The 23,740-nt window shown below is 43.2% G+C and overlaps 1 protein-coding gene across 4 annotated transcripts in view; it reads left to right on the forward strand.

Annotated features, from left to right (window-relative positions):
- The window catches only part of LOC126354877 (myocardin-related transcription factor A-like), a 306,159-nt gene that overhangs the window by 193,883 nt on the left and 88,536 nt on the right, over positions 1–23,740 (forward strand). For all 4 annotated transcript variants that reach the window (XM_050004891.1, XM_050004892.1, XM_050004893.1 and 1 more), the window contains exon 3: positions 11,846–12,089. In XM_050004891.1, the coding sequence (XP_049860848.1) occupies positions 11,846–12,089 (244 nt within the window). The remainder of the gene's footprint in view (positions 1–11,845; positions 12,090–23,740) is intronic.

The following is a 23,740-nucleotide window of genomic DNA, read 5'->3' on the forward strand; positions in this document are numbered from 1 at the left end:
CAACTAACTTTCAATAATTTGCTTAATTTTTAGTGTAAGAAATTCGTATAAAACGCTTTTCGTGTATCTTTCATATAAAAAACATTACATTTAGGAAGGCTCCAATTATTGTTAAGTTTGGTTGTTTCAAAAAAAAAAGTGGGTTGTGGGTCAGTGGATCATTTTGGCTCAGTACAAAAAGCGATGCCTCTCCATTTGAGAAGACAGAGTGCCATAAAATCGTATTTACTTATTATCTCAGTAAGGAGCTTTCAAACCAAAAATTTTACTACTGCAAACTTAATTATTATTATTATTGCTGCATTAACTTTAATAATGCAACATAAAAACCTAATTTTTACTAATGTATGATGAGAAAACCACATTTTATTTTATGCTTCCATAAAGTCTACTTCGCCTACGAACTCAGAGAGAACGTGAACTATACATAGGGTGTAAACAATTATTGTTTACAACGTAGCATAGCTATGTAGTGGAAGTCGAAACAGAGAATTTTATACAAGACCACTTGTGGTCTATTAACTTGGTAAACAGCCACCAACAGGTTTACAAGACTACATGTGCTATAGTCCATGCGCGTCGCGTGAGATCTTCATGTTCTCTTCTCCAGCTCTTTACACACCGTAATCGATTATTTCGCCATTGTTGCTTGCATTAGCTCGTTATTTCTTCACTGCCTAATTATTACTTGTTTGTCTGTTTGTTGTATCTGCTCGTAACGGGCAACACATGGTCCGTAATTGGCGAGCAGTCTACACTCGGGGCCGGTTTTCCGTGCGCCACCCTATATTATTTCCCTGCGATCAGCCGCACAACGCTACAGTTGTCTAAGCGAGAGGTTCTGCAGGATCACAGAAATTAATTTTAAAAGTGTGTAAGAATTCTGTAATGAATAAAAACTCTATACTTCAAGGGGGAGGGAAGCGCCCCCTCTTGGTGCCCTCCATCCTTCAGTCACCTACACTACTAGTTTTCAGTTTTTCGTAAGAACCACATACCGAGCACAAATGAACGGTGAACGAGTAAAAATGAACGGTTCCCAAAAAAGAACGACCAGCAGTGAACTAGTTCCCAAGGATGAACGAGTTTGCCCATCTCTAGTGCACAGTGGTCTGTGAAAGGCGACCTTGTGGGGTGAAGCCCGCCGGCGACAATGTGCCGGCGCTGCGGCCGGTGCCAGCAGACGAGAATAGCGTCGCCTTGGGAATCCGTGTGACGGCTGTCGCCGTCCGCGCTGCCGCGGTCGCTCTTGATTAACGGAAACCCCCGTGATCCTCCCACTACCACCTGTGCCGTTGCGTTTTTTGTGAATAGCAGAGTAATCACGTAGATGTAGATATTGCAACACGTACAGTACCCCTCTCTTCGAGTTGTAGAACTGTGCGTTTTGGTATCTAACAAATACAAGAGGTCCGAATTAGATTTGAAGTCAAAGTTGGGTAGTCATGTTTTCGTTGTACTTGTCAGGTTAATTCTCTACGAAAATCCGAGCTTTCGACAGTAAACGCGTTTGTCTTCGTCAGGAAAGCAAGTGACTGTCGAAGAAGTAACGGAATGACACAGATGTAAATGACGTAGCGGTGCTCATCGCGAACACTGGCACCGACAGTGAAGCGAAGCATCATTCGCCACGTCGTTTGCATCCAACATGGGACATATTCCGACACACAAACAAATGCGCTTGCGTACACACTGGCCGCACCGATGAACGTTCTGTTTTGATGCGGGATAGTACAGCGTCTGATGTCCTGCAAAGAGGAAACCCATTGTCTCTATCAAATTATCCGCCAAACTAATTTCAGTTGCCTCTTTATGAACACTGTTGCAAAAACCGGAACTGTTGGTAACTATGACAGTTTCGCCAAAGTTCATACCGTGTCCCTTGTTTACGCAATGTGTTCTGCTAATGCCGATTTTTCAGGCTATTGAAACCTCGTATGACGGCGATGTTCCACGCACCTATCACGAATTGTGTGGATCGAACGGCCGATGTTAGCCTTCCCACATTGAAACGGAATTTTGTATGTACCAGGCTTCCTAAAACACCTAATCGTCTTTCACAGAGCCGAGTAGTACCCTAATCTTGGAAGGCGGACGGAACACATTCTTAATGTTAACACTCTTAAAAATTTTCCCCCAGCGTAAGGAATAAAGGCCACCAATCGTTGCTCTTCTTCATGCACTTCCGGTGATGGTCCAAACTCCATAGCCCGACTAATGTGCTTCTACGAAGTCACACGGATGAACGGTAGTTTCAGCAGGAAATGCAGGTCCAGGCTCTGTGAGTATAAAATGGTAGAAGCTGTTTTTGGGTCATCAGTCTTCTGACTGGTCTGATGCGGTCCGCCACGAATCCCTCTCCTGTGCCATCCTCTTCATCTCATAGTAGCACTTGCAACCTACGTCCTCAACTATTTCCTGGATGTAGTCCAATCTCTGTCTTCCTCTACAGTCCCTCTAGTACCGTGGAAGTCATTCCCTCGTGTCTTAACAGATGTGTAAATAAATAAAAATAAATAGGACGTCAAGTTCCGTAGGAGCAAATTGAGGAGCAAATCTCCAAGGTCATGGAATGCGTCAGTAAATCATTCTCTCTCTTCTTCTTATCAGTGTATTCCACATATTCCTTTCCTTTCCGATTCTGGGCAGAACCTCCTCATTCCTTATCTTATCAGGCCACATAACTTCAATATCCGTCCGCAGCACCACATCTCAAATGCTTCGATTCTCTTCAGTTCCGGTTTTCCACGGTCCATGTTTTACTACCATACAATGCTATGATCCAGTCCTAAATTCTCAGAAATTTCTTCCTGAAATTAAAGCCTATGTTTGATACTAATAGATTTATCTTGGTCAGTTTTGCCCTTTATGCCATTGATAGTCGTCTTTTGATGTCCTCCTTACTCCGTCCGGTATTGGTTATTTTACTGCCCAAATAGCAGAATTCCTTAATGCCATCTACTTCGTGACCGTCAATCCTGATGTTAAGTTCCTCGCTGTTCTCATCTCTGATACTTCTCATTACATTCTTCTTTCTTCGATTTACTCTGAGTCTATATTCTGTACCCATTAGATTGCCATCACAGAAGTTGGGAAGGAAAACATAGGTACAAAGAAGGTAGCTTCAGTTGATTGATGAAAGGAGGAAGTACAGACATGTTTCGGGAAAATCAGGAATACAGAAATACAAGTCGCTGAGGAATGAAATAAATAGGAAGTGCAGGGAAGCTAAGACGAAATGGCTACAGGAAAAATGTGAAGACATCGAAAAAGATGTGATTGTCGGAAGGACAGACTCAGCATACAGGAAAGTCAAAACAACCTTTGGTGACATTAAAATCAACGGTGGTAACATTAAGAGTGCAACGGGAATTCCACTGTTAAATGCAGAGGAGAGAGCAGATAGGTGGAAAGAATACATTGAAAGCCTGTATGAGGGTGAAGATTTGTCTGATGTGATGGAAGAAGAAACAGGAGTCGATTTAGAAGAGATAGGGGATCCAGTATTAGAATCGGAATTTAAAAGAGCTTTGGACGACTTATTGTCAAATAAGGCAGAAGGGATAGATAACATTCCATCAGAATTGCTTAAATCATTAGGGGAAGTGGCAACAAAACGACTATTCACGTTGGTCTGTAGAATATATGGGTCTGGCGACATACCATCTGACTTTCGGAAAAGCATCATCCACACAATTCCGAAGACGGCAAGGGCTGACAAGTGCGAGAATTATCGCACAATCAGCTTAACAGCTCATGCATCGAAGCTGCTTACAACAATAATATACAGAAGAATGGAAAAGAAAATTGAGAATGCGCTAGGTGACGATCAGTTTGGCTTTCGGAAAAGTAAAGGCACGAGAGAGGCAATTCTGACGTTACGGCTAATAATGGAAGCAAGGCTAAAGAAAAATCAAGACACGTTCATAGGATTTGTCGACCTGGAAAAAAGGTTCGACAATATAAAATGGTGCAAGCTTTTCGAGATACTGAAAAAAGTTGGGGTAAGCTATAGGGAGAGACGGGTCATATACAATATGTACAACAACCAAGAGGGAATAATAAGAGTGGACGATCAAGAACGAAGTGCTCGTATTAAGAAGGGTGTAAGACAAGGCTGTACCCTTTCGCCCCTACTCTTCAGTCTGTACATCGAGGAAGCAATGATGGAAATAAAAGAAAGGTTCAGGAGTGGAATTAAAACACAAGGTGAAAGGATATCAATGATTCGGTTCGCTGATGACATTGCTATCCTGAGTGAAAGTGAAGAAGAATTAAATGATCTGCTGAACGGAATGAACAGTCTAATGAGAACACAGTATGGTTTGAGAGTAAATCGGAGAAAGACGAAGGTAATGAGAAGTAGTAGAAATGAGAACAGCGAGAAACTTTACATCAGGATTGATGGTCACGAAGTCAATGAAGTTAGGGAATTCAGCTACCTAGGCAGTAAAATAACCAATGACGGACGGAGCAAGGAAGATATCAAAAGCAGACTCGCTATGGCAGAAAAGGCATTTCTGGCCAAGAGAAGTCTACTAATATCAAATACCGGCCTTAATTTGAGGAAGAAATTTCTGAGGATGTACGTCTGGAGTACAGCATCGTATGGTAGTGGAACATGGACTGTGGGAAAACCGGAACAGAAGAGAATCGCAGCATTTGAGATGTGGTGCTATAGACGAATGTTGAAAATTAGATGGACTGATAAGGTAAGGAATGGGGAGGTTCTACGCAGAATCGGAGAGGAAAGGAATATGTGGAAAACAGTGATAAGTAGAAGGCACAAGATGATAGGACATCTACTAAGACATGAGGGAATGACTTCCATGGTACTAGAGGGAACTGTAGAGGGCAAAAACTGTAGAGGAAGACAGAGATTGGAATACGTCAAGCAAATAATTGAGGACGTAGGTGCAAGTGCTACTCTGAGATGAAGAGGTTAGCACAGGAAAGGAATCCTTGTCGGGCCGCATCAGACCAGTCAGTAGACTGATGACAATAAAAAAATTAAAAAAAAAAGATTGTTCATTCCATTCAGCATACCATGTAATTCTTCTTCACTTCGACTCAGGATAGCAATGTCATCGGCGAATCGTATCATTGACATCTTTTCACCTTGAAATTTAATTCTACTCATGAATCTTTCTTTTATTTCCATCATTTGTTCTTCGATGTAGATACTGAACAGTAGCGGCGAAAGAGTACAGAAGTTACCCACATGTGATTATGTACATCGAATGGATGTACAGTAGAAGAGAAGGTCTGAACTATCCACGCAAATCACGTTAAACGGCGCTAGCCGCCCGAATTGTTATATTGCCATGGTGGAACAGCCACAAAACACAGCTTGTGCTCGGTCTTCTAGAACCACCTCACAATTGTATCGGCGCCCACATTTAGCAGTGGGAAGTTGATATGGGCGTGCCGCCCTAGAGTGGAAAACGGAGAGACGGTGAATCAGACAAGCACGTGACCCGCTCCCAGCCGTCAGTGGTCCACATCAGGAGGTCCCGGGATCGACTGCCTCTTATTACAGCACGTTCTCTGTGTATCGATCATTGCACTGCGGTTTGCGCTCTCTGGTTTTGGTTATGTTTGATAACAGTAATTCCATGCTGCCATGCGTACTTAGAATGTAACTGCTGAATAAAGACTATCAATTCAGAAAATCAAAAGACAATAGCATTGTTTGCAACTGGCCGAGTTTAGATTAGATGCACTTTTTGTTCCACAGATCCACAATAGGGAGGTAATCAAGGGCATAAAATATGCCATAAAAGAAGAACATACATTTCCAAGAGAAGAACTATGTTAATGTCCCTTCCACGGATCACAGTTGTGGAATAACCAGGTTATCACAAAACATGTAAATGTATAGTACAGCGAGGTGCGCGTGATAATTCTCAGGCTCGCAGACTCACGTCGTCGATGTTCGGTTTACAACCGTATGTACACTGATGGCACTACTCCTCCGTAAGTATGAAGAAATCAAATTTTGTTTAAGTCTTACATAAGTGTTGGAGCGATAATTTGTCATTCTTGAGCGACAGTTTGAAATGAGACTTTCTATCACAACGGCTCTGGATTACTGCAGGTCTGTGTGAGCTCCAGATGTTACGGACGAGCTCGTTGAACTTACAGGCCCCAAAAACGTTTGGGCTGTCAGAGCGCTGTGAATCACGTCACGGACAGCACGAAGAAGGAGGTGTGTCAGTCACGGCTTCTTTGCAATTACGCATCTCACAAGACCTTGACTACAAACGAGCTGAGATGAACTACTCTGAACGACGCGCGTCCACAGTGAGGAAGAGAGGTCTGCACGTGGCCCTGCGCCCCAGTTGAACAGGCGACCACATCGTATGCAGTGGCCCTCAGGCGATATTAAATGCCCTGAGACGAGCAGTGCCGGGGAGGAGTCAAGAGTACGCCAGCGGTAGCAGAGGTGCCTGGATCCCCTCACGAGACCACGCTAGTCCGTTCCACACGTCGGCTGCCGCACCGCTCGTGTCTGTCGGGGTACGCATCCAGACTTCAAACTACACGTCACTTGGATCACACACTGACTGGTTTTCGTTTATTTGCTGTCATTTTTTCGTGGGGAAACTTTATCATTGCTACATTACCAGGGAAATATCATGTTATGGAGCGATTAATGATTAAATACGTTAGTGGTGGTGGTGGTGCTGGTGATGATGATGATGATGATGATGATGATGATGATATAATAACACATGCCGTATTAAAGCTCCGGACAAAACATGAAAAATCACAAAGAATAAAATTTGAAATATGTAAAGGGAAAATGACCATGAAAAACTGTTTCAACTAAGAAGCACGAATATCGCTCCCTCGTACAAATATACCGACTTCGGAAAGTAAGTTACACACGTCATCCCACGCTAAGACAATTACGCAATAAGAGTGTCGCTTTGTCAGAACAGAGTGCACGTTCCACCTTTCCTACAGGCGCGGTTCTGCTGCAGTACAGATACCAGGTGCACCAGCGTAGGGAGTGAAGCAGCGCGGAAACTGGAAACTTACTCCAAAGGTGAAGTGCGCTGGACAGTACGATTCTTGTGGGCGTAAGGTCTAAATTGTACAAAGATGCACCGTGAAATTCTGGCAGTATATACAGTGTAGGGCCAAAGAAATTGTTACATCTGCCTAATATCGCGTAGGGCCCCTGCGAGCAAGCAGAAGTGCTGCAGCACGACGTGGCATGGACTATAGTCTGAAGTAGTGCTGGAGGGAACTGAACCATGAATCCTGCAGTGCTGTCCATAAATCCGTAAGAGCACGAGGTGGCGGATCTCTCTTCTGAACAGAAGGTGGCAAGGTATCCCTGATATGCTCAATAATGTTCATCTCTGGGGAGTTTGGTGGCCAGCGGAAGCGTGTAACTCAGAATAGTTTCCTGGAACCACTCTGTAGCAATTCTGGGCGTGTGGGGTCCTGCTGGAATTGCCCGTCGGAATGCACAGTGGTCACGAATGGATGCAGGTGATCAGACAGTAAGCTTACGTACGTGTGAACGTGTCACCCGTCACAGTCGTATCTAGACGTATCAGGAGTCCCATATCACTCCAACTGCACACGCCCCACACCATTACAGAGCCTGCACCAGCTTGAATAGTCCCCTGCTGACGTACAGGGTCGACGGATTTATGAGGTTGTCTCCATACCCATACACGTCCATTCGCTCGATACAATTTGAAACGAGACTCGTCCGACCAGGCAACGTTTCCAGTCTTGAACAATCCAGTGTCGGTGTTGATGGAACCAGGTGAGGGGTAAAGCTTTGTTTCGTGCAGTCGTCAAAGGGTACACGAGTGGGGCTTTGGCGCCGAAGGCCCAAATCGACGATGTGTCGTTGAATGGTTCACACGCTGACACTTGCTGGTGGCCTAGCATTGAAATCTGCAGCAGTTTGCGGAAGGTTTGCACTTCTGTCCAGCTGAACGATTCTCTTCAGTCATAATTAATCCCGTTGTTGGAGGATCTTTTGCCGGCCGCGACGATGTCGGAGATTTGATGTTTTACCGGATTCCTGATTTTCACGCTTCACTCGTGCAGTGGTCTTACGGCAAAATCCCCACTTCATCGCTACCTCGGAGATGCTGGCCCCATCGCTCGTGCACCGACTATAACACCACGTTAAAACTCACTTAAATCCGGACAACCTGTCATGGTAGCAGCACTAACCGATCTAACAACTGCGCCAGACACTTGTTTTATATAGGCGTTAGCGACCGCAGCGCAGTATTCTGCCTGTTTCCATACCTCTGTATTTAAATACGCATGCCTATACATTTTTTGGCGCTTCAGTGTTGATCAAATGCAGTGTCCGCCGAGCCGTAGTGGAATCCTGCAAACAATTTGACCGGAGGCGCATAGAAATGAGTGACGTAGACCGTAAAGTGCAGAATTTGCACCATGTGATTTTCATATTTTCCGAAAGTTGAAGGAACGCCTAGGACGAAAGTGATTTTCCAATTGTAAGGACGTATAAATAGCGATTCTGGAAAGGCTCCGTGACCGAGCAGCGGGTTTCTATCGTCCAGCAACCCAATGATGGGTTGAACGTTTCGGCTTTGTGACTGTCGAGAAAAGAATTTCATGTATGTGAGTCACTTGCGTCACTTTGAGGTATAGTGCAATGTGTAACATATTTTGAAGTCCCCTCGTACATCTCGCGAAAAGACTACGAAAGTAAAATTAGAGAGATGCGGGCTGGTACGGACGCTTAGTAGTACTGAGGCTCTCGCGTACCTTACGCTAGTGGAACACGGAAGGGGGTCGGGGTCGGGGGGGGGGGGGGGGGGGGGGTGCACCGAGTAGCCTCCACCAGAGCGATGCGGCTCGCCAAGTAGCGATGTAAATCGGAATTCGTAAAAAAAAAAAAAAAAAAAAAAAAAAAAAAAAAAAAAAAAAAAAAAAAAAAAAATACCGAGTAAAGAGATTTAAAACAAATACAAAAAATACACGGAAACGATTCTCAAGAGACGGGCGCCATTTTATTGTCACCTCGTACCAGTCGACGGAAAGAGGCTGACTTTTTCGGCACAAAGTCCGAAACAGAAATGCATCTGTGCACAAGCTCCGAAGAAAACATTCAGACATTAGAAATCAGGCCCAAAGACTGTTCACCGAATGTGTGCCTTACTTTCGAATGAGACCATATTATTAAACTCTTGAACATTAATCTTAACCAAGTTCGAAGCTGCCGCTTTCGAAATCGAGTGGCATATTTATCGAGATATTAGCGAACGTGTGTTAAGTTTCGCGGATAACACTTCTTCATAGACGACTGCATCATATGCGTAAAGTAAAGATTGTGAGCGGTGTTGGTTCCACACATAAGGTGTCCCTACAAACGTGAACACCCCAGTAGCATTAAAGCAGTGTAAACTGAGATAAAACTGCAACAGATCACTTTCATTCTCCTTGTTTAGTGATCCAGTATCGGTTTCGAATCAGTTTGGCGCATCTCAACATACCTGTGCTGTGTACAGAGCATAGATAGACGTGACACCTACTGATGACCACAGTAGTTAAGTCCCATAGTGCTCAGAGCTCAGACATGACACCGTTGTGCACAAAAAGAGTAGTGATCCTATGCTACCGACAGTACCAGGTAATCTACAATTGCATATGCATCTGAAGAAGTGCCTGGCAGGCTTGAAATCGGTAACGCTACAGTAAATGTAGGTAATTGTATTAAGTAGCCGGTAACGCCTTTCTTTTATTTCATATTGCTTTAAACTGATGTTCGCGGAGATCAACATAGGGACGATAACATGAAAGGTGCAACGTACTGCAACATAACCTCAATTTTCCTCGCTAACAATAAAATTTATTTTATTTAACATAACAACAAATAATTAAGCTTATCCGTAATGGATTTTCTAGAAACCCGTAACTGTGTGTTAAATGTAACGTGAGTACAGTTAGCTGTGACCAGTCGCTTTTGGAATATTCCGTAGTTTGGCAAACCTCGCCAGCTGTTCATCTCACAAGATGTTCTTGTTACAGCGAAGCAATCTCCACTGCCCACCATCGTGCCACAACTTGAATGTGCAAACTTTCGCATGCCTTATGTGAAGATGATCCTGAAAAACCTCCAAAACTGTTCCGCAAAAATAAATAAATATTTCATAAGTCACTGATGGCAGCTAAGTGTAGCTAGATTTCACCAAAAAATATACAAATTTCACGATAGCATTCGCTCTCCTGTCAACTAATAAAAAAATATTGCAAAAAGTGCTATTCGAACTCCACGCACGCACACATCTGAACAATGGTGTTGAACGACTTGGCCACTGACTCCGATTCTCCAGTTAGCTTCCCTTCTCACGTGTACTTGTAACGGATCGAAACCACAAATCCCTAGACTTCTCGGAAAATATTGGGTTGCTGGTCTGCTATGTAGCAATAAAATTTCCTTCGTCGATAGTGTTCTAAGGATTCCATCTGGTACGAAACAAAACCAACACTGTGATCTGTTAGGTTAACTTTGTCGAAAACGGAAAAATAGTGACTTAAATCTTTTCATTGCAGTCGCTTTCGATTTTCCCGCCTAGTGCAGAAGCTTGCCGAAATCGGCGGGGCGCTGATCTCGCGTCACAGACTTCGCGTCCAGAATAACTTGCAGGTTACTGTCTGTCCTTCTAATCACAAATGTAGCTAATTATTACTTACGAACGTGCTTTCTTTCTTTATTTATTGCCAAATTATAGACCTGTTACCTGACGTTTTAAAACAGTTCGTACATCTTCCTGTGCCGGCCGACGTAGCTTAGCGTTTCTAGGCGCTGCAGTCCGGAACCGCGAGACCGCTACGGTCGCAGGTTCGAATCCTGCCTCGGGCATGGATGTGTGTGATGTCCTTAGGTTAGTTAGGTTTACGTAGTTCTAAGTTCTAGGGGACTGATGACCAAAGAAGTCAAGTCCCGTAGTGCTCAGAGCCATTTGAACCAGAGGTGTTCTGTAGTGTGTCTGCTGAAGGGGACGCCAGCCGGCAAGAGACACCGGAGGGCAGACAGCTCTGCAGGTGCGTTCCGAGAGGCCGCTGTGGATGCGGGTCACCCAGCCCGAGGCTCGCTGTTTTTTTTTTTTTTTTTTTGGGGGGGGGGGGGGGGGCAAAACTGCTATGTGCTATGGTCATTAGCGCCTGAGGCTCGCTGTTACCGAGCCTGTAGTGCAGCGGGCACACTGCTGAAGACTTGTGACGCACCGACAAGACGAGGATTTTGGCACAAACTAGACAGTACTCAGCATTATGTGGGAATGCAGGTGTGTGCGTTCTTTAGGGGCGGATAAACAGCCGTTATGACAAAGGCACGAAAGCTGTCAACAAATAATTATGTTGACGAGACAACGGGTGTGACCTGGTCAACCAGATGTCTGCACACCCCCGTAGCAGTTTCAGCAGAACGTCAGCACAATGTACGGCATTTCGGCGCTGGGCTGCGCTGCGAGTGAGCTGGCTGGCCCAGTCCCACCTGACAGCTGCGAGCCATTTTCCGGGATGCGGCGCGATCCTCGCTGAAAACAACGGGAACCCACCGAGGGCGACCCTCATATCACTGTCCTCTAATTTTTTTAACTGCCTTGTGTGATGCAAAGATATTGTGTCCGAGTAATTTTTGAAAGGAGTAATTCCGATCTATCCACCGGTGGGCTAAAACAACTATAGTTTGTAGAAATAAAACATTGTAATTTACGGTGTCTATATTTGTGCAACTGGGGGAACCTTCTGTCTTTATTTGTTATTAAATGCAACTGCAGCACAAAAATTGACTTTCGAGTGTGGGGTGTTTACTGTAACTGTATCTGTGCCCTAGGACTACCAGCTGCAGCTGCAGCAGCAGCAGCAGCAACAGTCGGGTAGCGGCCAGGGCGACGCCGCCCCCAGCATGGCGGAGGCGGAGGGCCCCGGCTGTGGCTCGGCCGACGCGCCGCCCCCGCCCGGCCCCGGCTCCGGCGCCGCCCCCGCCGCCAGCGCCGCCGCCGGCCGGCCCACCTCGCCGCCCAAGTGCGAAGTCGACGACTCGCCGCTACACAAATCCATGGACAAGAATAAGGAGTGTGAGTACTCTCTCTCTCTCTCTCTCTCTCTCTCTCTCTCTCTCTCTCTCTTCCCCCCCCCCCTCCCTCTCTCCTCCCTCTCCCTCCACCAGACTGTGGCGCTATGTATGGGAGCTCTTCGCTAGTGCCAGTTATTTAATGTTATTCTCTGCATGTGCATAGTGACAGGAGCGACACTTTCAGCTTCATCGCACAAATAAAAATAATATTACTCGTTTTGTAATAATTAAAATTGATGCTTTACAATTCACTCTTGTGCAACACCATTTCACTGGATTACGAACCAGCACAGAAAATTTCGAAGTACCCTATGGTAACTTTTTCGTGGCGATCTGACTGCTTCTTTGCAGACTGTTGCAAGCAGTGTCCTGTCACGGCCCTAGTTATATCGTTATGTAGTTATATTCGTACTCCCACGTATCCTCGTCAAACGAGCGACTGGTCTACAGTGAATGGAATTATGGAGGTTCCAATGTTGTTGTTGTTGTTGTTGTTGTTGTTGTTGTTGTTGTTGTCTTCAGTCCTGAGACTGTTTTGATGCAGCTCTCCTTGCTACTCTATCCTGTGCAAGCTGCTTCATCTCCCAGTACCTACTACAACCTACATCCTTCTGAATCTGCTTAGTGTACTCATCTCTCGGTCTCCCTCTACGATTTTTACCCTCCACACTGCCCTCCAATGCTAAATTGGTGATCCCTTGATGCTTCAAAACATGTCCTACCACCACATTTCGAAAGCTTCTATTCTCTTCTTGTCCAAACTAGTTATCGTCCATGTTTCACTTCCATACATGGCTACACTCCAAACAAATATTTTCAGAAATGACTTCCTAACACTTAAATCTATATTCCATGTTAACAAATTTCTCTTCTTCAGAAACGCTTTCCTTGCCATTGCCAGTCTACATTTTATATCCTCTCTACTTCGACCATCATCAGTTATTTTGCTCCCCAAATAGCAAAACTCCTTTACTACTTTAAGTGTCTCACTTCCTAATCTAATTCCCTCAGCATCACCCGATTTAATTTGACTACATTCCATTATCCTCGTTTTGCTTTTGTTGATGTTCATCTTATATCCTCCTTTCAAGACACTGTCCATTCCGTTCAACTGCTCTTCCAAGTCCTTTGCCGTCTCTGACAGAATTACAATGTCATCGGCGAACCTCAAAGTTTTTACTTCGTCTCCATGAATTTTAATACCTACTCCAAATTTTTCTTTTGTTTCCTTTACTGCTTGCTCAATATACAGATTGAATAACATCGGGGAGAGGCTACAACCCTGTCTCACTCCTTTCCCAACCACTGCTTCCCTTTCATGCCCCTCGTCTCTTATGACTGCCATCTGGTTTCTGTACAAATTGTAAATAGCCTTTCGCTCCCTGTATTTTACCCCTGCCTATATTTTACCCCTGCCTGTATTTGTCAGTAACATCTAGGATCGTGAACGATGTTTTGTTAGTTCACCTTCCAGAGCCCAACCATGTTCACAAAAAGCACTGTAGACTGTGCGCCAACCTTTTTACACCGAAATTAAAGTTCGCCTGTCGGTTCCCTACGCTCGCGTTCGACTTCATTTTGCAATCCCATTCTCTCATGTTTTGTTCAGATATTACTCAAATCGTCTGCCCCGCATTTTCTTGGACTACGTAGCACTGCGTCGTACAGGCTCACCTTTTTTATAGTATTTTTAAGGTGTTATTTCCAGCCGTAGGTACTGTCACTGTAAACTGCGGAGAAGTAGATTTTGTAGGTAGAAGAGTAGTGAGCTGATAAATGACAAACAAAAGGAGAGCTGCAAACGCTACTGTTCCCGAGAACTGGAAAAAAAGTTGAAAAAACTATTTTCTCATTTCCTTTTCTCCACTGGAACCCTCCCCCTCCCCTTCCCCTCGGCGCATACATTCTGGCACTTGTATCTTTTATAGGCGCAGATCCATGGTTAGTTTTGATGTTCTAAATTTTAAAAAAAATATTTACGTAAAGTTTGTTTACTTTGCGCTGGAAATAAAGGAAATAAATATGATAACACATACATGTCCCCCCATGAACCATGGACCTTGCCGTTGGTGGGGAGGCTTGCGTGCCTCAGCGATACAGATAGCCGTACCGTAGGTGCAACCACAACGGAGGGGTATCTGTTGAGAGGCCAGACTAACGTGTGGTTCCTGAAGAGGGGCAGCAGCCTTTTCAGTAGTTGCAGGGGCAACAGTCTGTATGATTGACTGATCTGGCCTTGTAACATTAACCAAAACGGCCTTGCTGTGTTGGTACTGCGAACGGCTGAAAGCAAGGGGAAACTACGGCCGTAATTTTTCCCGAGGGCATGCAGCTTTACTGTATGATTAAATGATGATGGCGTCCTCTTTTGTAAAATATTCCGGAGGTAAAATAGTCCCCCATTCGGATCTACGGGCGGGGACTACTCAAGACGATGTCGTTATCAGCAGAAAGAAAACTGGCGTTCTACGGATCGGAGCGTGGAATGTCAGATCCCTTAATCGGGCAGGTAGGTTAGAAAATTTAAAAAGGGAAATGGATAGGTTAAAGTTAGATATAGTGGGAATTAGTGAAGTTCGGTGGCAGGAGGAACAAGACTTCTGGTCAGGTGTCTACAGGGTTATAAACACAAAATCAAATAGGGGTAATGCAGGAGTAGGTTTAATAATGAATAGGAAAATAGGAATGCGGGTAAGCTACTACAAACAGCATAGTGAACGCATTATTGTGGCCAAGATAGATACGAAGCCCACACCTACTACACTAGTACAAGTTTATATGCCAACTAGCTCTGCAGATGACGAGGAAATTGAAGAAATGTATGATGAAATAAAAGAAATTATTCAGATAGTGAAGGGAGATGAAAATTTAATAGTAATGGGTGACTGGAATTCGAGTGTAGGAAAAGGGAGAGAAGGAAACATAGTAGGTGAATATGGATTGGGGCAAAGAAATGAAAGAGGAAGCCGCCTGGTAGAATTTTGCACAGAGCACAACTTAATCATAGGTAACACTTGGTTCAAGAATCATAAAAGAAGGTTGTACACATGGAAGAATCCCGGAGATACTAAAAGGTATCAGATAGATTATATAATGGTAAGACAGAGATTTAGGAACCAGGTTTTAAATTGTAAGACATTTCCAGTGGCAGATGTGGACTCTGACCACAATCTATTGGTTATGACCTGTAGATTAAAACTGAAGAAACTGCAAAAAGGTGGTAATTTAAGAAGACGGGACCTGGATAAACTGAAAGAACCAGAGGTTGTACAGAGTTTGAGGGAGAGCATAAGGGAGCAATTGACAGGAATGGGGAAAAGAAATACAGTAGAAGAAGAATGGGTAGCTTTGAGGGATGAAGTAGTGAAGGCAGCAGAGGATCAAGTAGGTAAAAAGACGAGGGCTACTAGAAATCCTTGGGTAACGGAAGAAATATTGAATTTAATTTATGAAAGAAGAAAATATAAAAATGCATTAAATGAAGCAGGCAAAAAGGAATACAGACGTCTCAAAAATGAGATCGACAGGAAGTGCAAGATTGCTAAGCAGGGATGGCTAGAGGACAAATGTAAGGACGTAGAGGCTTATCTCACTAGGGGTAAGATAGATACTGCCTACAGGAAAATTAGAGAGACCTTTGGAGAAAAGAGAACCACTTGTATGAACATCAAGAGCTCAAATGGAAACCCAGTTCTAAGCAAAGAAGGGAAAGCAGAAAGGTGGAAGGAGTATATAGAGGGTCTATACAAGGGCGATGTACTTGAGGACAATATTATGGAAATGTAAGAGGACGTAGATGAAGACGAAATGGGAGATATGATACTACGTGAAGAGTTTGACAGAGCACTGAAAGACCTGAGTTGAAACAAGGCCCCCGGAGTAGATAACATTCCATTGGAACTACTGCCGGCCTTGGGAGAGGCAGTCCTGACAAAACTCTACCATCTGGTGAGCAAGATGTATGAGACAGGCGAAATACCCTCAGACTTCAAGAAGAATGTAATAATTCCAATCCCAAAGAAAGCAGGTGTTGACAGATGTGAAAATTACCGAACTATCAGTTTAATAAGTCACAGCTGCAAAATACTAACGCGAATTCTTTACAGACGAATGGAAAAACTAGTAGAAGCCGACCTCGGGGAAGATCAGTTTGGATTTCGTAGAAATGTTGGAACACGTGAGGCAATACTGACCCTACGACTTATCTTAGAAGCTAGATTAAGGAAGGACAAACCTACGTTTCTAGCATTTGTAGACTTAGAGAAAGCTTTTGACAATGTTGACTGGAATACTCTCTTTCAAATTCTGAAGGTGGCAGGGGTAAAATATAGGGAGCGACAGGCTATTTGCAATTTGTACAGAAACCAGATGGCAGTTAAAAGAGTCGAGGGACATGAAAGGGAAGCAGTGGTTGGGAAGGGAGTGAGACAGGGTTGTAGTCTCTCCCCGATGTTATTCAATCTGTATATTGCGCAAGCAGTAAAGGAAACAAAAGAAAAATTCGGAGTAGGTATTAAAATCCATGGAGAAGAAATAAAAACTTAGAGGTTCGCCGATGACATTGTAATTCTGTCAGAAACAGCAAAGGACTTGGAAGAACAGTTGAACGGAATGGATAGTGTCTTGAAAGTAGAATATAGAATGAACATCAACAAGAGCAAAACGAGGATAATGGAATGTAGTCGAATGAAGTCGGGTGATGCTGAGGGAATTAGATTAGGAAATGAGACACTTGAAGTAGTAAAGGAGTTTTGCTATTTGGGGAGCAAAATAACTGATGATGGTCGAAGTAGCGAGGATATAAAATCTAGACTGGCAATGGCAAGGAAAGCTTTTCTGAAGAAGAGAAATTTGTTAACATCGAGTCTAGATTTAAGGGTCAGGAAGTCATTTCTGAAAGTATTTGTATGGAGTGTAGCCATGTATGGAAGTGAAACATGGACGATAACTAGTTTGGACAAGAAGAGAATAGAAGCTTTCGAAATGTGGTGCTACAGAAGAATGCTGAAGATTAGATGGGTAGATCACATAACTAATGAGGAGGTATTGAATAGGATTGGGGAGAAGTTTGTGGCACAACTTGACCAGAAGAAGGGATCGGTTGGTAGGACATGTTCTAAGGCATCAAGGGATCACCAGTTTAGTATTGGAGGGCAGCGTAGAGGGTAAAAATCATAGAGGGAGACCAAGAGATGACTACACTAAGCAGATTCAGAAGGATGTAGGTTGCAGTGGGTTCTGGGAGATGAAGAAGCTTGCACAGGATAGAGTAACATGGAGAGCTGCATCAAACCAGTCTCAGGACGGAAGACAACAACAACAACAACAACACATACATTGGTTAAACATTTAGCATGGCTGGCACAAACATTTAACATGGCTCGCACATTAAAGTTACGACAAATGAATACATTGACGTGACATACGTGGGGCACGAATGCTACATTTTCATGCAACTCAACTTCCGAGTCATGAAAAGTGAATGTCTGAAGGCGATTTTAGCTGATGAGTTTCAATATTAAACGATTAAGATCTGCATCGATTTTGTTAGTCCGGTCAGATATAGGTTTTCCTGTCGTCAGTTTTCCTACACGATTTTTGTTATTTATTTACAACATGCTCCATCACAATATTTGTAATGCTACATGTTGTTGTTGTGGTCTTCATTCCTGAGACTGCTTTGATGCAGCTCTCCATGCTACTCTATCCTGTGCAAGCTTCTTCATCTCCCAGTACCTACTGCAACCTACATCCTTCTGAATCTGCTTGGTGTATTCATCTCTTCGTCTCCCTCTGCAATTTTTACTCTCCACGCTGCCCTCCAATACTAAATTGGTGATCCCTTAATGCCTCAGAACATGTCCTATCAACCGATCCCTTCTTCTGGTCAAGTTGTGCCACAAACTTCTCTTTTCCCCAATCCTATTCAATACTTCCTCATTAGTTATGTGATCTACCCATCTAATCTTCAGCATTCTTCTGTAGCACCACATTTCGAAAGCTTCTATTCTCTTCTTGTCCAAACTATTTATCAGAAAATAGTTCCTAACACTTAAATCTAGACTCGATGTTAACAAATTTTTCTTGTTGAGAAACGCTTTCTTTGCCATTGCGAATCTACATTTTATATCCTCTCTACTTCGGCCATCATCAGTTATTTTGCTCCCCAAATAGCAAAACTCCTTTACTACTTTAAGTGTCTCATTTCCTAATCTAATTCCCTCAGCATTACCCGACTTAATTCTACTACATTCCATTATCCTCGTTTTGCTTTTGTTGATGTTCATCTTATATACTCCTGTCAAGACACTGTGCATTCCATTCAACTGCTCTTCCAAGTCCTTTGCTGTCTCTGACAAAATTACAATGTCATCAGCGAACCTCAAAGTTTTTACTTCTTCTCCATGAATTTTAATACCTACTCCGAGTTTTTCTTTTGTTTCCTGTACTGCTTGCTCAACATACAGATTTAATAACATCGGTGAGAGGCTACAACCCTGTCTTACTCCCTTCCCAACCACTGCTTCCCTTTCATGTCCCTCGAGTCTTACAACTGCCATCTGGTTTCTGTACAAATTGTAAATAGCCTTTCGCTCTCTGTATTTTACCCCTGCCACCTTCAGAATTTGGAAGAGAGTATTCCAGTCAACATTGTCAAGAGCTTTCTCTAAGTCTACAAATGCTAGAAACGTAGGTTTGCCTTTCCTTAATCTTTCTTCTAAGATGTAATGCTACATGTATGTAATTTTTGTGTGTGAGTGTTTGTGTGTGAGTGTTTGTGTGTGTGTGTGTTGTATGGTGATGAGGATAGAAGGGAGAGTATGACAGCCTGTGCCGGCACAGAGCATGCTCCTTGCGAAGAGCCCCAAGGGGCCAACCAAGTCTAAGGGGACGTGGGCGTGAACGGGCTGCGTTTTTATTCCTCGCTCTCAGTGCACATTACTCATGGTCTACAATGCGGTGGAAGTTGTGGTTTTGTACCAACAATGAATGACATTAACTCAAGCTGTAAAAGGAAAATTTATTGAAATATCTATTATAGTCTAAGGATTACAATATTTTGCCTAATAGATGTTTTTATAATAGACGTTCCTATTCTGGTGCCATTTTCTGGTCCATCATCAGTCTAATAGCATTCTAACTGTGGCAGGTTGCTCTCAAAATTCATAGGAACACATTATGCCTCTCGTTTTTTAGTTTGGAGTATATCTGAGGAAATAGAAAGACCATTATTATAACACATTACTATTTTCTCTAAAAAAACTCCGCTAAAATTATATTCAGAATGACAAACCTAGATCATTTCTGGATGTATTAGGCATAATACAATGATACTATCCAGTTCTTCACTTGAGAGAAAGTATGTGAAAATGCAGAAAACCATTGTGAAGTTATATGTACTTAATGTCCTGAAAATGTAATTTCGAGAAAATGAGAAAAGAATGTTCACAGTGTTTTTGGCTCACCGTATGCCTCTTTTAGAACATTCCAGCAGCATAATCTTGCTGATCAGCTGCTTCTTTATCCTCTGTAGGCTTCTTCAGGAGTATTTACCTTATTCTGGACTCGATAGTGGCAGCTTCCACAACCTTTTCAGCTTCAACTAGTCGCTGACAATCTATGGAAGTCAGAGCAGTTATCATATTATTTCCTGGCTGGATGCCTAATTTGTCCATTACTTTTGTCCTGCTGATTACACCATCATTGAAACAGATGGCAGCATACATCAAACCAATGTTGAGTACTTTCCATCCAACAAACACTGTGTTTAGCACTCGTTGCCACACGCAGCTGCTGAAACTCTCATTAGGGTTATGTGCACGGCCATGTAGACATTTGCTAAATAATTTCGTTGTGTCTGCAAGGTCCTTGTATGGGCCGGCTGCGGTGGCCGAGCGGTTCTAGGCGCTTCAGTCCGGAACCGCACGACTGCTACGGTCGCAGGTTCGAATCCTGCCTCGGACATGGATGCGAGTGATGTCTTTAGGTTGGTTAGGTTTAAGTAGTTCTAAGTTCTAGGGGATTGATGACCTCAGATGTTAGTGCTCAGAGCCATTTGAACCAAGGTCCTTGTATATTGTCTTTATTGTTTCCATGACTATGGCAGGCAAGAAATGTTGATGGTGATATTCCTTGCCTGTCGCATGAGCGTGGCTGGTTTGCAAACATTTGTTCAAAGGGCGTTAAGGCCAAATCAACAACTGAAAAGTAGATAAAAAGTACATTTTTTGAAACGGGATAAAATTGTCTTTCATATGGGGACAAAAAATGTTTTCGGAAATTTCAGTCATTTCATGTCGAGGTCGCTTTAACGCCCCAAACCGACAGAGGGAACAACACCATCATCAGCGTCGCGTGTGCTCTCTTCACGAGACACTGCGGAGAGGCTTAGTATTTAAACCAGGACGTTGGCGCGAAGTCTGATGATCAGCAACTTTACGCCACCACCTTTGCTCCCCTTGCTGGGCAGATACTGGCAGTGAGTGTTTTTCTACCAGCAGGATTCGAACCGGCTTACCCGCGGGTCGAACGCCACGGCACTCGCGTGCCTTAGCGACATCGGCTACGGAGGCGCGTGTCCTACACGAATTGCCTGACGAGAACAGCTATTGTGTTTTCGTCAGCTCGATGCCTGTTTCGATTAAATATGCCTGGTGGCTGACGTCATGCTCAGCCTCTTCTCCTTCTCAGCACAAACGGTCGCCGCTCCGTGTCGATTAGCCGAAATTGTTATAAGTAAGTGGGAACCTGCAGAGGCATTCAACTGTGGCAGTCACGAGTGCAGAGTTTGTAACAAATACGGAGTAGATAGTAACCAGTTCTTTGGAGTACAAAAAGTCTTTTGTGTCACATACAAAATTTGGTTCTTGTTAACATGACACGTCTCGATACTGACCAACTCACTTAAGATACAAAACAGCAACGCTTCGGAAACGGCAGAGCGTTTACACTGCAGTGAATATCGATTGCGGAAGAAGGAATCCGGAAGCTAGAGCCGCATTTTCAGTTTCGATGTTAAGAGTGGCTACGTGGTCGACAAGATATGTTCCATTACCTCGTATACTTGGAAGCCTCCTGTAAAGATGACCCTTTAGCGTCGACCTCCCCAGAACACTGACTGCCAAAGTGCCCTCTCCCATTTCGACTTCTTTTGATAATGGTGCTCATGACGTCATTGTTACAGCGTCAACAGAGCCATACGTCATAATCACGATAGGCGTCTTAATTAAATTTTACATAACGATAATTGAAGCTGAAGACGAATTTTTTGTACGAATCGGAGTATCATAATACTTTATAACCTTAAGTTCCACACACACTGGCGTTTTTGTTTGCGTACAAATCTTGTTTATAATATTGTTTTGGTTGACAGGAAAATAGAAGTAATACAAACATAAAAAAAAACAAAATGAACCAAAAAATTTCCAAACTAAAGATGAAATGGAATATTATTGTGTGGGAATTAAAGGGGAGCGTTTGATTTGAGGAGTATGAATCCTTAACCAGACTTTAAAGTGCAAAGCATTTGGAATGTAAGCTGTTTATTGTTATAATTGTGTTAATTAATTAGTAATCTCTTGGCTGAAATATCTTTTTATGTGAAGCGCGTTGGCTGAATCGAGATATTTTCGCCTTCTGCCTCGACTGAGATAACTCAGTCGTTGCAAAAGGCTAGTTTGTAAAATTACCATAAATTTTTTTTGGGGGGAGTACTTTCATGTCAGGATGGCGAGAGTAACTGATGGAAGCTATCCCACAACAAAACTGCGAAAGTAAGGCAGTTACGATTTTCAATAAATGTTAGCGACTGTCGGAAAGAAAACTAAAAGCGAAAACTTGAATTGCTCGATGCAAGCAAAAAATAATAATTGATATGAAAATTCACGGATAATTCGAACAATCTTTAAAGTTGTAACTTAAAGTGTACGTTTTGTTGCACGAGAAGCAACTTTTAATATGCGAAAATTTATGTTAAAGAAACAAAGAACTTTCAGTCGAAAGCAAGTGTGCTTGCTAACGATCTTTTAACTTCAACGGGTTACCTTTCATTCAGAAGGCTGTTGCACACAGCGACTGTTACATTTTAAATAATAGATTTCAGCTATCAGTCGTCCTTTCGAAATTTTTTATCGGCAGATCTAGATTTCAGCTATTCTCAATGCACTATCATTTTTGATCAGTGCATGTAATGCCTGTTGGTCGGGCTTCATCCACAGTTCATTGTATACTGAGTATTGGAATGGACCTCCGGTGCAAACGCTATTTTAAAGGCTACGTATAGCGAACTTCATGAAACTACAGGGGCTGAAAGGGGAGGATATTCCACTGTGTCCCAAAACAAATTCCGCATTTTTTTCAACCGAAATTGGTCGAGAAAAAAGATGGTTGCTATACTTATTTATGCCCATTGTAGTTTTGTGAATACGTTTACATAGGGGCTGCCAATTGTACGGTGTTAGTGGATTAGGAGCGCGCGGTTAGGTACATCAATCGTAGTAGCGCAGTGCTTATGACTCTGCACTTGCATTCAGGAGGCATGAGGTCGAATACCTGTCGTCCGATGTGCTTCTCTGTGAGACTTTCACTGTCAGGTAAAAAAAAGCTTGTGATGGATCTCTTTCTCCAGTTAATCCGAGTTGGTAAGGATCCCAGATGAACGGAGAGTGCTCAATAGCCGGTGGAACAAAGGTTTTGTAAGCGACCAGTTTCGGGCATAAGTTTCTCGGTATTTTCCAATAAATGTGACCCCCGATATCTTGCCTTTCCCTGGGCAAAATTTATGTGATTTTTTCACTTTATATCGCTCTGGGATGAAACTCTTAGCTGCTAATGACTGCGCTGTTTGTCGTGCAGTCAGACGATACCGGATCTTTACACCGATGTACGCACATTGCACTTCATTTCTACATCTACATGGATACTCTGCAAATCACATTTAAGTGCGTGGCCGAGAGTTCATCGAACCACCTTCACAATTCTCTATTATATTCCAATCTCGTATAGCGCTTGGAAAGAACGAACACCTCTCTCTTTCCGTACGAGCTCTGATTTCCCGTATTTTGTCGTGGTGATCGTTTCTCCCTTTTTAGGCCGGTGTCAATAAAATATTTTCGCAATCGGAGGGGAAAGTCGGTGATTGGAATTTCATGAGAAGATTCCGTCTCAACGAAAAACGCCTTTCTTTTAATGATGTCGAGCCCATATCCTGTATCATTTCTGTCACACTCTCTCCCACATTTTGCGATAATACAAAACATGCTGACCTCTTTTGAACTTTTTCCGTCACTTATATGCAGTTTCCGTCAGTCCTATCTGGTGAGGATCCCACACTGCGCAGCAGTATTCTAAAAGAGGAAGCACAAGCGTAGTGTAGGCAGTCTCCTTAGAAGATCTGTTACATTTTCTAAGTGTCCTGCCTATAAAACGCAGTCTGTGGTTAGCCTTCCTCACAACATTTTCTATGTGTTCCTTCCAATTTAAGTTGTTCGTAACTGAAATTCCTAGGTATTTAGTTGATTTTATGTCCTTCAGATTTGACTTATTTATCGTGTAACCGAAGTTTAACGGATTCTTTTTGCCACTCATGTGGATGACGTCACACTTTTCGTTATTTAGGGTCAACTGCCGATTTTCGCATCATTCAGATATCTT

Source organism: Schistocerca gregaria, chromosome 3, assembly GCF_023897955.1.
Source record: "Schistocerca gregaria isolate iqSchGreg1 chromosome 3, iqSchGreg1.2, whole genome shotgun sequence".
NCBI lineage: Eukaryota > Metazoa > Arthropoda > Insecta > Orthoptera > Acrididae > Schistocerca > Schistocerca gregaria.